Raw genomic sequence first — 13503 nt, 5'->3', positions numbered from 1 at the left:
ATGGGATTGATTTCTTGATTTCTCTTTCTTTTGCTTCATGATTGGTGTATAGAAATGCAACTGATTTCTGTACATTGATTTTGTGTCCTGTGACTTTGCTGGGTTAATGTATCAGTTCAAGTAACTTTTTGGTGGAGACTTTCAGGTTTTCCATGTTAGAGTATCATGTCATCTGTGAAAAGTGAGTTTGACTTACTCTTTTGACAATTTTGTGCCTTTCATTTCATTTTGTTGTCTGATTGCTGATGCTAGCACTTCCAACACAATGTTAAACAACAGTGGTGAGAGTGGACCTCTCACCGCTAAAAAGAACCTAGGCATACTTATGTAGCTCTGACAATTAAGCATCCAAAAGGCTGTATTACTGAAATGTAGCATCCTTTTTCTTTATTAAATGTGCCTTTGGTCATAAAGTTTTGGTTAGACTCTAGAACTCTTATAAGGTTGGTTCTGAACATTTTTGCCAGGTGAATTCTTTGTTTAATGAGGAGTGAGAGCTTTGCACTATTTTTGGTGACTTCGCTGCAGTGGTCAGTAGGGTGTATTTCAATGTAAACAAATGGTTTGTTTTATTGTTTGTTATAGGTATTGTAAGTCACACTTAATAAAATTGTGTTTCATTGTATCGTACACATTTTTAAAATTTATTTTCTAATTTTAAAATTTTAAAGAAAGATCGTAATCTTTTAAAAATTCTGAAAATTAAGACATGGTTTAACTTATGGTTTGAACAGCTAATTTCAGAGAATTATTTTTAAATTAAAGAAAGCTGGTTACTATGAATGTCTTGGTGCTTAGAATTACTCATAAAGAATGGGTTTGTACATACTGATTGAGATGGAAGACTTTAAATTCTTTTTCTTTGGGTTCAGATACTGCAAATTTTGAAATAGCTTTTCCTCATTTAATAGTCATGACTATATTCATGACATTCCTATTCACTTATTAAATCATATAAAATAAGTTCATAATCAGTAGTCAGTATATCATCAACAGTTGTAGACAAAGTAACTTTATTTTGCATTTTTTCAACTTAAGCACAAAAATTTCATTTTTTCAGAGTGTTGAAAACCTTTGCTCCTACAATTTATCTGCAAACTTGTATAAACAGTTGAAGCAGCTTTGTGAACAGCACCTCAAAGCACAAATTCATCAATTCAGAGAATATCCTTTTTTTCCTCTTTGAGTTGTTTCCTGTCTTTTGTCAAATTTTCCATGTCAGTATCTGTTGAGTGGAATAATTTACTTGGTATATGGGATTAATGTTATTTTTGTTATCTTTGTGTTCTGTTTAAGACAGACATCCTTGGACCTAAGGTTATCATTAAGCAGTTTTAAATACTGTCTTTTAGAAGTCATATCTTCCATTTGCAGAATGTGTGTTAATGTTAGAATGTAAAGTTTTTCTTAACGTTACCTCATGGATTCTGTGGACAATGGCCCTTTTCTAAAGAAAATGGATAAATGCTGGCAAAATCATAGCAGACAAATGGTAGAGTATAGAAATTATATTTTTAGTTCAGAGAATTATCATGGAATGTGTTAAATGGTTCTGTAAATGAAAAAATTCAAACTGTAGTTAGCCCATACTTTATTTAAAAGCTTCTGGAAGTACTTTTATGGTAGACCAAAATTTTCAGTTCTTTAACGTTTTAATTTTAATTTATTTATTCGCTGACAATTAGGTGGTTTTTTTCCAAACAGATAATTATACTTTAGATGTAATTGAGTTTCACATTAATAGGAGCTTAAACAAGAGGCACGAAATATATGTCAGATTTAGTCTTACTAAATAGTGTGTGAAATTAGTAATTTATCATCTGAGTTTTGAATATACAGAGGAATGTATAGCAGAGCTATAACAAAGCTATACTAAATAAGATAAATAAACTTATAAATACTTCAACGCAAAATATGCCTATATTTTGAAAATGAAAATATGTAAATTGTGTTTGCTTTTCTATTTGGCAGAATAAAGCATACGATAATATGATATGTTGATACTATTATTAGATTTAAAAGTTTATTTAATGTATAAAAACAAAACTGCTGTGAGTTTAAATCTTCACTAATGGAAAACATTTCTCTCAGTTTCATATGTAAAGAATAAAAACTAGAATAGACTAAACAGTTCAATAAAATAGTGATACTGAAGAGTTTATAATTTTAAAATATAAAAGGAGGTCCCCACATGAATTATGATATGAAAGTATTTATCTAATTGTTTTTAACGAATTGCCAATCATATTGGCTGATTTAGTTCTTTGTATTTGGAGTTGTTATTCTCACTCCTTTCCAATAAGATGTGTCCTAAGTCATTGATGGCTCCCACATCCCATCTTTCTAGTTTTCTTTGTTTAAGAAAGTAATTGTGGGTCTTGGTTAAAAATGAGGGCTGTAATCCATACAAATACCAATTTCTGTTAACCTCCCCAAAACTGTTAACATGGCAAAATTCTCTCAACAGCATAATTACCCCTTCCCACGACATTTCCAGATGTCCTCTGTAGTGTTAAAAGAGGAATCAGCAAAAGAGGTGCCATGAATGTTTTAAGTTAGAAGCAAAAAAAGTAGACATTTTCTAAAAACATAGTACTTATGGCTACAGTTGTTGCTGATGTTAATTGTACAAGCATATTTTAAATCCTACACGGTTGATTACATCACTTATAATGATGGTGAACTTGCCACAAAATTAAAAGTGTGTGAAATAATATGCCATGCATGTTCATTATTCCATGCAATATGTAAAAATCATTCTGAAAAATATTTCCTGGAAAATTCTTACTCTTTTAGGATACAGTTCAAAGGTGATCATTTCTTTCATGCTTTCTAGGCCATTCCACTCTGGTTTTTATTCCACCCTAGTTTTCTTTTGCTTCTCATTTGCTTTCTCCCATCTCTTTGTACTATAGCACTTAAAAGCGTGTTTGTAATATAGCCCTTAAAAGGTGTGTTTAAAGCATTAATGCTCTATTTCCTTTTGTAGATTATGAATTCTTTGCCAAGTTTTTTGGTGTAATAGAGTCATCACATTGTGCGAGTTTAAGATGTACAGTGTGATGATTTGATAACGTTTGTATACTGCAAAATGATTGCTACGGTAGAATTAGCTAATACCTCAATTACCACTTTTCATCATTACCGTTAACTTTTTGTGGTGATACCAGTTAAGTATGTGTTCTATTAGCAACTGCCAAGTATCTTTCCAGCACATATGGTGATTACCTTCATCCCCATGCTTTACATTAGATCTCCAAAATTTATTCATGTTACAAGTGAAAGTTCATGCCCTTTGGCAACTTATTTTAAAATGTAAATGATTAAAACCTTATTTCTTTATAAATTAATTACATTTTCATTAATATAGTAGTATAACTTGAATTTAATACCTAAAGTTTTGTCAGTTTAGTTTTTTAGTACGGTAAGTATTAGCAGATATTTACACTGGTGATAATTCTTTGGTTTCGTCAATACTTTTTAAAAATATGAAGGGGACTTGAGACAATAATGTGTGAGAACTGCTCTTCTTGTATATGCTCACATCGCAGTTAATTTGTACACAGCCAGTATATTCATAATAAAGAAGTTTGTACATAACCAGTATATTCATTATAAAGAATTCTCTTCCTGCTGTGTGCGTTTTTAAATAAAAGCGGTGAAATGTTATATTTGTACACGGCCTTGGTCTTCGTAAGTATTGCTGTTAATTTTTCATATTTCCTCTTCTTTTACGGTACGGCTATTTCTTATGTTTTCAGTCTGCTGAAAATATATATGTAGGCGTTTGGATTTCAAAGATTTCTTGAGCAAACTATACTTACCAGTAATATTCATATATCAGCAGTTTTTACATAAAATAACCCATGAATACATTTTCTTTATATATTTCTATTACCCTTTATTATTTAAGAACTAGCAGTGTAGAAAAGAGTGAAAAATTTGAAAGGTTATCTTTACAAGAGAAATAAATACATTATTGCCCATGTTTGATTGAGAAGAATGTTACAAATTATGTGCTTTTCTTAAGAGTTAAGTTTTTGTTTGATGGAATGATAATTTAACCAAAAATCTTTGAGACGTAATGTTTTACCTTTATTTTTTTATTTCTAACAGAGCATGATTAGGAACATTTTTCTGTTCCTAGATAGAACTTATGTTTTTCAATATTTGATGATGTCTTCAATTTGGTAAGATACAAATAATTACTTAAAAAACTGTTACATGTGATTTATAGTCACTTCCTTTATCTTCTGAGAGAAAACACAATAAGAGAAAAATCATTTTCAAAATGTGTTTTTCTTTGTATCATAAAACTTTGACTTTTTTAAAATGATATTTGAGTACATGGTAACACAGTTTTAAGTGTTAATTTATAATTTACCTCAATTTAAAAACCTGTCTTATAGGAAACATAGAAGTTCTAGAATCTAATCTAGGATACGGAATCACGTCTGAAATACTTCGTTATAAAAAACTAGCAGGTCACTAAGTTGATATTAATGTCGAAATTATTAATACCATTGTGCTTATTATGAAGGCTAAAAATCTAAGGCAAGTTTAGAAGCTTTAGCGTCCTAAATTTTGCTTAATTTTTAAGAAATTACTGAATTATACATGTCATCCACTGTGCCTTATTTACACTGAAATCTTATTTATTGATTTCAGACCATCAAAAAACAAAACAAATATTTATCCAACTGTAGATAAGTGAATTTAACATCGAGTTATATCTTGTTTTGACTGTGGGAAATGCATTATATACACAGAAGTGTAACTGATGGGAAAAATATAAGCCAAAATTTAGGCAGATTTTTTTGTTTGTCTTAGGGATATGGGCCTTGAATTATTTAAATCATACATAATTTGTGATCAGAATGTTCGTAGCAGGACCATAGATGGAATTCTTGTGTTGATTGAGAAAGAAAGAAATGGCGAAATGGTTGATCGATGTCTGATTCAAAGGCTTGTAACTATGCTTTCTGATTTGCGGGTAAGTAATTTCTTAACTTTCATTAAATTGAAACTGACTTCTAATGTGATATCTTAAAGATAACATTTAACTAAGTTTTTTTTTACATATTCCATTATTAGATTTACCAAGAATCTTTTGAGAGTAAATTCTTAGAAGAAACAAGCAGGTTCTATGCAGCAGAGGGAAGGAAGCTAGTGCAAAATAAAGAGGTATTTGAAATCAAGATGATAATTATAAATTCTTTCAATATCCATAGAAAAGATTATTAAAATGTGAAGACCATGTTTCTTTATAATTCCTATAAATTTTGACAAACCTTTCTTCCTGACAATTTTTTTTTTTTTTTTTGGTCAGTTATGCTAAAGATTTGTCTATTTTGTGGATCTTTTCAAATAAGCAACTTTTGGTATGGTGAATTTTTTTCTATTGTTTTTTTCTCATTTCTCTCTCATTAAATTCTATGCTAAATATTGTTTCTTCATTTACTTTAGGTTTACTTTGATCTTTTTCCAGTGTCTTTAGGTAGAAAGTAGGGGTTTTTTTTTTTTAATTTATTTTGTTTTGAGGTGTTTGTTTTTCTGATGTAATTATTTATAACCATAAATTTTCTTATAAGTAATGTGTTAGCTGCCATATTAAATTTAGGTATGTTCTAGCCTCATTTTCACCTACTTTAAGGTACTTTGTAGTTTCTCTTTGATTTCTTCATTGACACCTTGATTATTGAGAAATGTGTTGTATGATTGCCACATATTTGTGACTTTCTCAAATTTTCTTATTTTCCCTTGTTTCACTCCATTTTGATGAATGAGCACAGTTTTTTATAATTTCATTCATTTAAAATTTATTTGCTTGTTTTGTGACTTGATGGAGTCTGTCTTGCAGAATATTCTGTGTGCACTTTGAGCAGAAGTGTATTCTGTTGTTGGGTGGAGTGTTCTATAAATACTTTTTCGTGTTTAGTGTTGTTAAAGTATTACGTTAACTTGCTGGTTTCTGTCTGAGTACTCTATCCATTATCTTGGATATAATATATGTTCTTTTATGTATCGTGTACGTTCTGTATGTACTGTACATCATAGATCTGTATGTAGCCAAGTCATCAGCTTTTGTTGAATTTTCAGTGTTTCTCTTCATTTATAACAGCCCTTTGCTTTATGTATTTTATATTTTTGTTTGGTTATATTAAATTTTCAAACCATGGATTCCAGTTACAAGCTGTAACCAGTTTAATAATTCCTGACATTCTGACTTGATAGAAACAAACTGACCATATAGCTGTGCCTTTCAAGGTTATGAAACTAAATTGATTTAAACGACGAATGTTTTTGTTTGCTTGCTACAAACACTTTGTAACTTCCATTCTTTAAGTCCCACGATTCTTAAAATAGGAAGGTAAAAATTTTATTTTCAGATTCCTGGGTGTCTTTACCACATCAAGAAGCTCCTAGAAGGAGAAGTAGACGGAGTTAGAACCTACCTATGCCTTAACACACAGTAAGAATTACGTATTTTGTATTTGTGTATGTAATTTCTATATGCCATATTTATATACACTTTGATTTTGCTTTACTTAGATCAGAAATTATCAGGGACACCTGGGTGGCTTAGTCAGTTAAGCGTCTGACTTCACCTCGCCTCAGGTCATGTCTGTGCTGATAACTCAGAGCATGGAGCCTGCCTTGGATTCTGTGTCTCCCTCTTTCTCTGCCCCTACCCTGATCGTGTGCATGCTTTCTCTCTCTCACTGTATCTCAAAAGTAAATGTTAAACAACTTTTAAATTGTCGTATGATGGGCTTAAATAATATAGTTCACCTTTTTTGCTTAGTTCCTGCCTTTCTCCTTTCTTCATTTGTATCAAAAAGATGGGAAAGCCTGACAAATAAAAATTTCTTCATAAGTTTATTTTTTAGTTTTTTGGATGAGTGGGAAACTTTAGAAAATTTGTTGTTGGTCTTGTTTAATTAGAGATAAAATAGTAATTTTTATGTAAACTAGGTGTTTATTATTATCATATAATTTCCTGTAGTTATGTAATGATAATTATAACTCTGAAATCAGCAGTTCATGCAATGAAATTCAATCTCCTGAAGACCAAACTACAAATTTTATGACACTCATACATGCATAACAATGTAAAACAGAAATCAGGACAGATGACAGTAAGATATGCAGAAGGATTTTGGAAAACCGTTTTAACTCTCCATTATGAGAATCTTGCAGTGATTCTAAACTCATTTTTTTAAACAGGAAACAACTGATCACTATGCTAGAAAAGCAGCTTCTAGGTGAACACTTATCAGCAGTTCTTCAGAAAGGTAAATGAGAATATGTATGTTTTGAGAAGGCATTATGAAAGAAAATAATTTTATTTTTTTACATTTTTAAATAATTTTAATTATTAATGCGTTCTGTGTGTAAGTCAAGTCTTCCTTTAAAATGATTGATAAAACCAGATACAATTTTTTTTCTCATTCTCTCATTTGCCAAAGCAGTTTGTGTCATGTAGTATATTCAGGGATTTTTTTATAAGAATACTAAATGAGAGTTACACATATACCTTGAGATAGTAATGTGCTAAAGCTTTATTTTTGGCTGATGTTTTAAAAATAGTCTGTATTGTTACCTTTGTTTCTGGTGTTTTAAAATTTTAGATTGTAGGTTAGGGCTCTCGAGCACATGTTTTGCTTCTGGTATTTTCCCTTTTCTTCACGTAAGGGCAACATTTGTTCAAGAAATTTGTGATGAGCTTTTGCTTCGTGGTGCAAAATAAATGGATTCCATACAGGACATACTTTTTTAGAAAACCTTATTAAATGAGTGCATGTAAACTAAAACCTGACGTTGAAAAGAAGTACATTATTGAAAGGAGAGTCTGTGTCCAGTGACCTCCCACAAGGAAAAGATTTAGGCGTGATCATAAACAGGGAATCCTGGTGTTGCTGAAGTATACTGAACAAGGCTTTAGGGAATAGTGAATGTTAGTTTAAACTGGAGAGAGTAAGTGTAGTTGATCACATTGGCCTTTTGAAAACTTGGATTGTATTCTAGATATGATTAAAATCTTTTTGAGCATAAAGAGCATGTAGGAGAATATCGTAGTAACTTTTTAGAGAGACGGAGCCTTGATTTTATGGTTGAAGAAGGGAGAATGTCTTATTAATTAAGGTAATTTTATCGTTGGGAAAGGACTTTTTCATATGTTAATCCAGAGTATTGTATAATTTTAAGTTTTATTCCTGTCCACAGTATACATTTGGTTATTATTTTTCCTTATCACTTGAAGTGCCTTGTAAATAAACTAACTTTAAATACATAAAACTTAACTAGATTTTAATTTATCTTATTTCATGTCTTTCCATCTCATTTCCTTCCATGTCATTTAATCTCATTTCATTTCACTTGAAGAGAGAGTGACCCTGACGAGAGGGCCAAAGGGAGAGAGAGAGAATCCTAAGAAGGCTCTACACTTATTGTTGAACCTGATACAAGCTCAGTCTCATGACCCTGGGATCGTGACCTGAGCCACTGAAATCCAGAGTTGGATGTTCAGCTCACTGACCCAACCAGGCACCCCTAACTATTTATTTGACAACAGAAATATAGAGTGGGGAGAGCACCAATACGGTGAATTTTTCTATTAGAAGGAAATTCATATCATCAGAAAGGTATTTCAGATCTTTGAAATTAAAATGAAATAGAGTCAGAAGAACTCATAATTTAAAATTTTTCTATCGTATTATTATTATTATTATTATTATTATTATTATTATTATTATTATTTGGAATATGAATGCAGCTGGGTGAGGTGTCCAGGATCGCCCTCAAGTTCAGCAATTTGCTAAAAAGTACTCCCAAGAATTCAGAAAAGATAACGATGAAAAATGTAAATTGAAATCATCAAAGAGAAGAGGATCATAGAACAAAGTCCAGGCATGAACTTTCAGTTGTCTTCTCCCACTAGGGTTGTACGGACAGAGCTTAACTCTCCCAGAAATTGTGATTGACAGCATGCATATAGTGTTGCCAAGTAGGGAAACTCACATCACACGGATGACTTTCAGCATGACTGATCTTAGTGTCCAGTCCCTTCAGAGATCAGGCTGGTATTTCCTGGCCCAAACCCCCCACTATGAGTCACATTTTACCATGAACTGTGTAGCATGGCCCTTTGCCCCCCCCCCCCCCCAGTAAATAAAATTTTTTGCTGCGTGGTATTCAGAGAGTTTACTGATTACCTTCCAGAAGCTGTGTAAAGGCCAGACTTTTCTTTAAGCAAGAGATACCCTTTACTGCACAATAATAGAATGGAATTAGATAAAATTAAAATAATTGTGTTTCTAATCTTGGTCTTAGAATAGAGTAATACTGTAAGCCCCACATATGACTTACGGACATTTTCACTCTTCTAGGAAACGTCTTTGGGATGGGTTTCTACAGGTATAACAGGTGTTTGTCCTTGAAAACCAGTGGTTTTTGTTTGTTTGTTTGTTTGTTTGTTTGACCTACTAAATAGATTATTGTTTCTGTGGTAACAGAAAAATGTGCATATCTACAAGGCTTTCCACATAGTTTGTGAAGCACCTGAATTAAGGAGAGGATTCTCAGTAAGAATGAGGAAATGTTATAGTTTTTTCACTGCTGAATGGACAGATGGACATATATTGGATTGGAGAAAATTTGTGAACTGTTGCTTATTAGTGGAAAGAAAAATTCTTGTTTATTAGGATTCCAGATAGTAGTAAACTTCATGGATGCCTATTTATGGGTTAACCATCGTGTACGTTCTCTGTATCCTTTCATACCTACATCTCTTCTGGGCTTGCAGTCCTCGCAATAATTAAGCTGATGCTCAGGGAATGAAGACTGATTCTAACATGGATGTTAGGCAGACATTTCAGAAGACAAATCACCCATTAGAACATATGGTATCCCCGAGAAGTTATGAACTAGAAGTGATTTCTGGATCATCTTAATACAAATATTCTTACAAATCTTGGCTTATTTATAGGATTTCCTTACTTAAAAGTAAATTTCTCCTTAGAAATGTTATAGGTCCATTGTATCTCAGGGTTTCAGTTGAAGCATTTGTAATTATGTGCAGTCTTACGTAGATCCCCACATTTATATTAAATACATGCATTTTTAGTAACTTTTTCTACCTAAAATGAAGTCCCATATCTCCCCCTACCTTCAGTATTCACTAAATACTGACTGAAGATATTTAGGGTACAATTTACTGCAAAGTGAAGGTTCAGAGAAATGGTTGGATCCAGAGAAAACAAAACAAAACAAAACAAAACAAAACAAAACCCATCCCATGAGTTCATCTACACGGAGGTCATAATAATGGCAAAAATTAAAAGATAAAAGTCTTTCAAGATTCTAGGATATGTGCTGCTGAAATGAGCACAATCTTTCAACATTCTGAAGAAAATTGTTTTCCAAACCAGAAAGTCTACAAGATGCAGCCTTGTTTTATTAATCTAAAATTATGTCTGAGAGGTATAGGAAGTATACATTTATAAGCCAACAGTGAAGTACTGTTACTTCAGATTGTAAATGTCCTGTTTTGGTAAACACACATAACTTAAACTTCACCGTTTTCACTATTTTTAAGCATACATTTCAGTGGCAGTAATTTCACTCACAATATTTGGAGCCATCAGGACCATCCACCTGCGGAACCTTTTAGGAATAGGAATCGTGTATGAGCTAAACAATGCACTCTAAATATTTTGATGCTTGCATTTTAAATTGTTAACTATTTTCAATATAAATGTAGTTACAGTGCAGAAAATATGGCAAGTGGCTCTGAAAATGCCTTATTGAGTTATTTGGTGTATTAACTACCTGAACTGCAGGAACAGCCAGCTGCCACTCCAGTGGGCTGCTTGCTGCATCTTGGAAGCATCTTTATCCCTGCGCACTGTGGGAAGTGCTTGCATATGCCTTTTGCAACCTCCTTGGTACTGCGTTATCCTTAGCGGGCAAGCTGCCTAGAGATGGGGCAGCTGGATGTGGGTGGAGTGTTTCTTGGCCCGGGAAAGAGTACACACTGCTTTGCACCACAGACTTATCCCACCAAGATCCCAGAAGCAGTGATGTTGGGCAGCTCCATGCCCAGGCCTAGAACCAGAGGGGCTGCTGATAACTGTAGCACATGACAACCCAAGAGGACCAGAGGAACATCAACCAAGAGAAGGTGGTGCCTGCTCAATAAACTTGGGAAGGCGTGGCTGTACTGAAGGCCAGGAACCATGCTTTGCGGTGTCACAGCAAAGGCCCGAGACACAACAGATTGCACCTCTTAAGGATCTTCCTATGCATGATGAACATGCTGCTGTACCTCCCTGGGAAGCAAACAGTAAGCATCCTCCATTTACCAGGTGGATAAAACACAAGAATAGACTGAAAAAGGCCAGATGAATCTAAAAAAAAAAAAAAAAAAAAATCATGAAAATGTGCTGGCTTTCAATTTAGCTTTTACTTTACCTTGACCAAGAAAACCACTGGTATCTCTTGATTATCCAATGGATAGTAGTTTTGAGTCACCACACGTTACGGACATATCAATTGTACTAGAAGATGGAAACCCAATGAATGTTCAAGAAGTCCTAGATTATCATGAGGATATTGACACATACCTTAGGGAAATGGAGATTAAATGTAAACCTAAAGGGGCACCTGGGTGGCTCTGTCAGTGGAGCGTTAAGTGTCCAATTTGGGCTCAGGTCATAATCTTGCAGTTCATTAGTTCGAGACCCGCTTAGGTCTCTGTCCTGACAGAGCAGAGCCTGGAGCCCGCTTCGGATTCTGTGTCTCCCTCTCTCTCTGCCCCTCCTGCACCTGTGCTCTGTCTCTCTGTATCTCAAAAATGAATTCAATGTTAACATTTTTTTAAATGCAGGCCTCAAGTGTGTTACATGAAGAAATCTGTAAGACCTCATAAACAGTTTGACGGCTGTGCTTGTGGACTGGTTTAAATAGGAGAATAGTACAAAGCACAGAATGAGACCCTGCATTTGGCTGTGAACTCTATTGATAGATTTCTTTCATCAGTGTGTTTGTGCAGGAAATCTTCACGTTCTGGGCACACTTCCATGCTGTTAGCCTCAAAGTTTGAAGAAATGTACCTACTTGCACCAACAGTAAATCAGTTCTCCACCATAACCTGTCCACCAGCAGTCTGCAAACTGCAAAGTTGAAAGTTTAGCAATGTTTCTGTGAGAATTAAGTTTGATAGATACCATACCTAAAGTACTTGCCATTACTAGAGCAGCCTTTCATTTCACACTCCACACAGCCACAGGACAAAGCTGCCCTAAATAATGAGTTCAAAAGACTGGAACTAATATCCTGGAGTTGGTCATACGTCTGTGGGTCCATGTCTGGGTTCTGTCTTCTGTTCTGTTGATCTGAGTGTCTGTTCTTGTGCCAGTGCCATACTGTCTTGATGATTAGAGCTTTGTAGTATAGCCTGAAGTCTGGGATTGTGAGGCCTCCTGCTTTGGTTTTCTTTTCCAAGATTGCTTTGGCCATTCAGGGTATTTTCTGGTTCCATACAAATTTTAGGATTGTTTGTTCTAGCTCTGTGAAGAATGCTGGTGTTATTTTGATAGAGATTGCATTGAACATGTAGATTGCTTTAGGTAGTGTTGACATTTTAACAACATTTGTTCTTCCTATGGAGCATGGAATCTTTTTCCATTTTTTTGTGTCTTCTGCAATTTGCCTCATACGCTTTCTATTGTTTTCAGTGTATAGATTTTCTACCTCTTTGGTTAGATGTATTTCTAGGTATTTTATGGGTTTTTGGTGCAACTGAAGATGGGACCAATTCCTTGATTTCTATTTCTGTCGCTTCACTGTTGGTGTATAGGAATGCAGTTGATTTCTGTGTGTTGATTTTATATCCTGCAACTTTGTTGAATTCATGAATTAATTTTTGTAGTTTTTGGTGGAATCTTTTGGGTGTTCCATGTAGAGTATCATGTCATCTGTGAAGAGTGAATGTTTGACCTCCTCCTGGCTGATTTGGAAGCCTCTTATTTCTTTGTGTTGTCTGATGGCAGAGGCTAAGACTGCCAATACTATGTTGAGTAACAGTGGCGAGAGAGGACATCCCTGTCTTGTTCCTGACCTTAGGGGGAAAGCTCTCAGTTTTTCCCCATTGAGGATGATATTAGTGCTGGGTCATTCATTTATGACTTTTATGATCTCGAGGTATGCTCCTTCTATCCCTACTTTCTTGAGGGTTTTTATCAAGAAACGATGCTGTATTTTGTCAGATGTTTTCTCTGAGTCTGTTGAGAGGATCGTATGGGTCTTGTCCTTTCTTTTATTGATGTGATGATTCGCATTATTTGTTTTGTGGATATTGAACCAGCTCTGCATCCCAGGTATAAATCCCACTTGGTTGTGGTGAATACTTTTTTTTAATGTATTGTTGAATCCAGTCGCCTACTATCTTGTTGAGGAGTTTTGCATCCATGTTCATACTTTTTAATGTATTCTTTTAATGTA

General features: G+C 33.9%; 1 protein-coding gene and 1 pseudogene across 5 annotated transcripts in view; both read left to right on the top strand.

The window, feature by feature from the left end:
* LOC147571150 (cullin-4B-like) overlaps nt 1-13503 on the top strand; it is a 139201-nt gene that overhangs the window by 8308 nt on the left and 117390 nt on the right. For 4 of the 5 annotated variants that reach the window (XM_086696561.1, XM_086696558.1, XM_086696559.1 and 1 more), the window contains exons 3-9: nt 1061-1164; nt 1423-1492; nt 4117-4190; nt 4831-4993; nt 5095-5184; nt 6390-6472; nt 7228-7295. In XM_086696561.1, coding sequence (XP_086552687.1) covers nt 1061-1164; nt 1423-1492; nt 4117-4190; nt 4831-4993; nt 5095-5184; nt 6390-6472; nt 7228-7295 — 652 coding nt within the window. The remainder of the gene's footprint in view (nt 1-1060; nt 1165-1422; nt 1493-4116; nt 4191-4830; nt 4994-5094; nt 5185-6389; nt 6473-7227; nt 7296-13503) is intronic. The other variant, XM_086696560.1, reaches the window with a different exon arrangement.
* LOC147571151 (cyclin-A2 pseudogene) lies at nt 10720-11815 on the top strand (annotated as a pseudogene).

This window comes from Puma concolor, unplaced genomic scaffold (genome assembly GCF_028749965.1).
Source record: "Puma concolor isolate L17-30 unplaced genomic scaffold, mPumCon1.1.hap2 unalloc_scaffold_5, whole genome shotgun sequence".
Taxonomy (NCBI): Eukaryota; Metazoa; Chordata; class Mammalia; order Carnivora; family Felidae; genus Puma; species Puma concolor.
The sequence above is the reverse complement of the archived record's forward strand: the minus strand, read 5'-3'. Positions and strand labels throughout refer to the sequence as shown.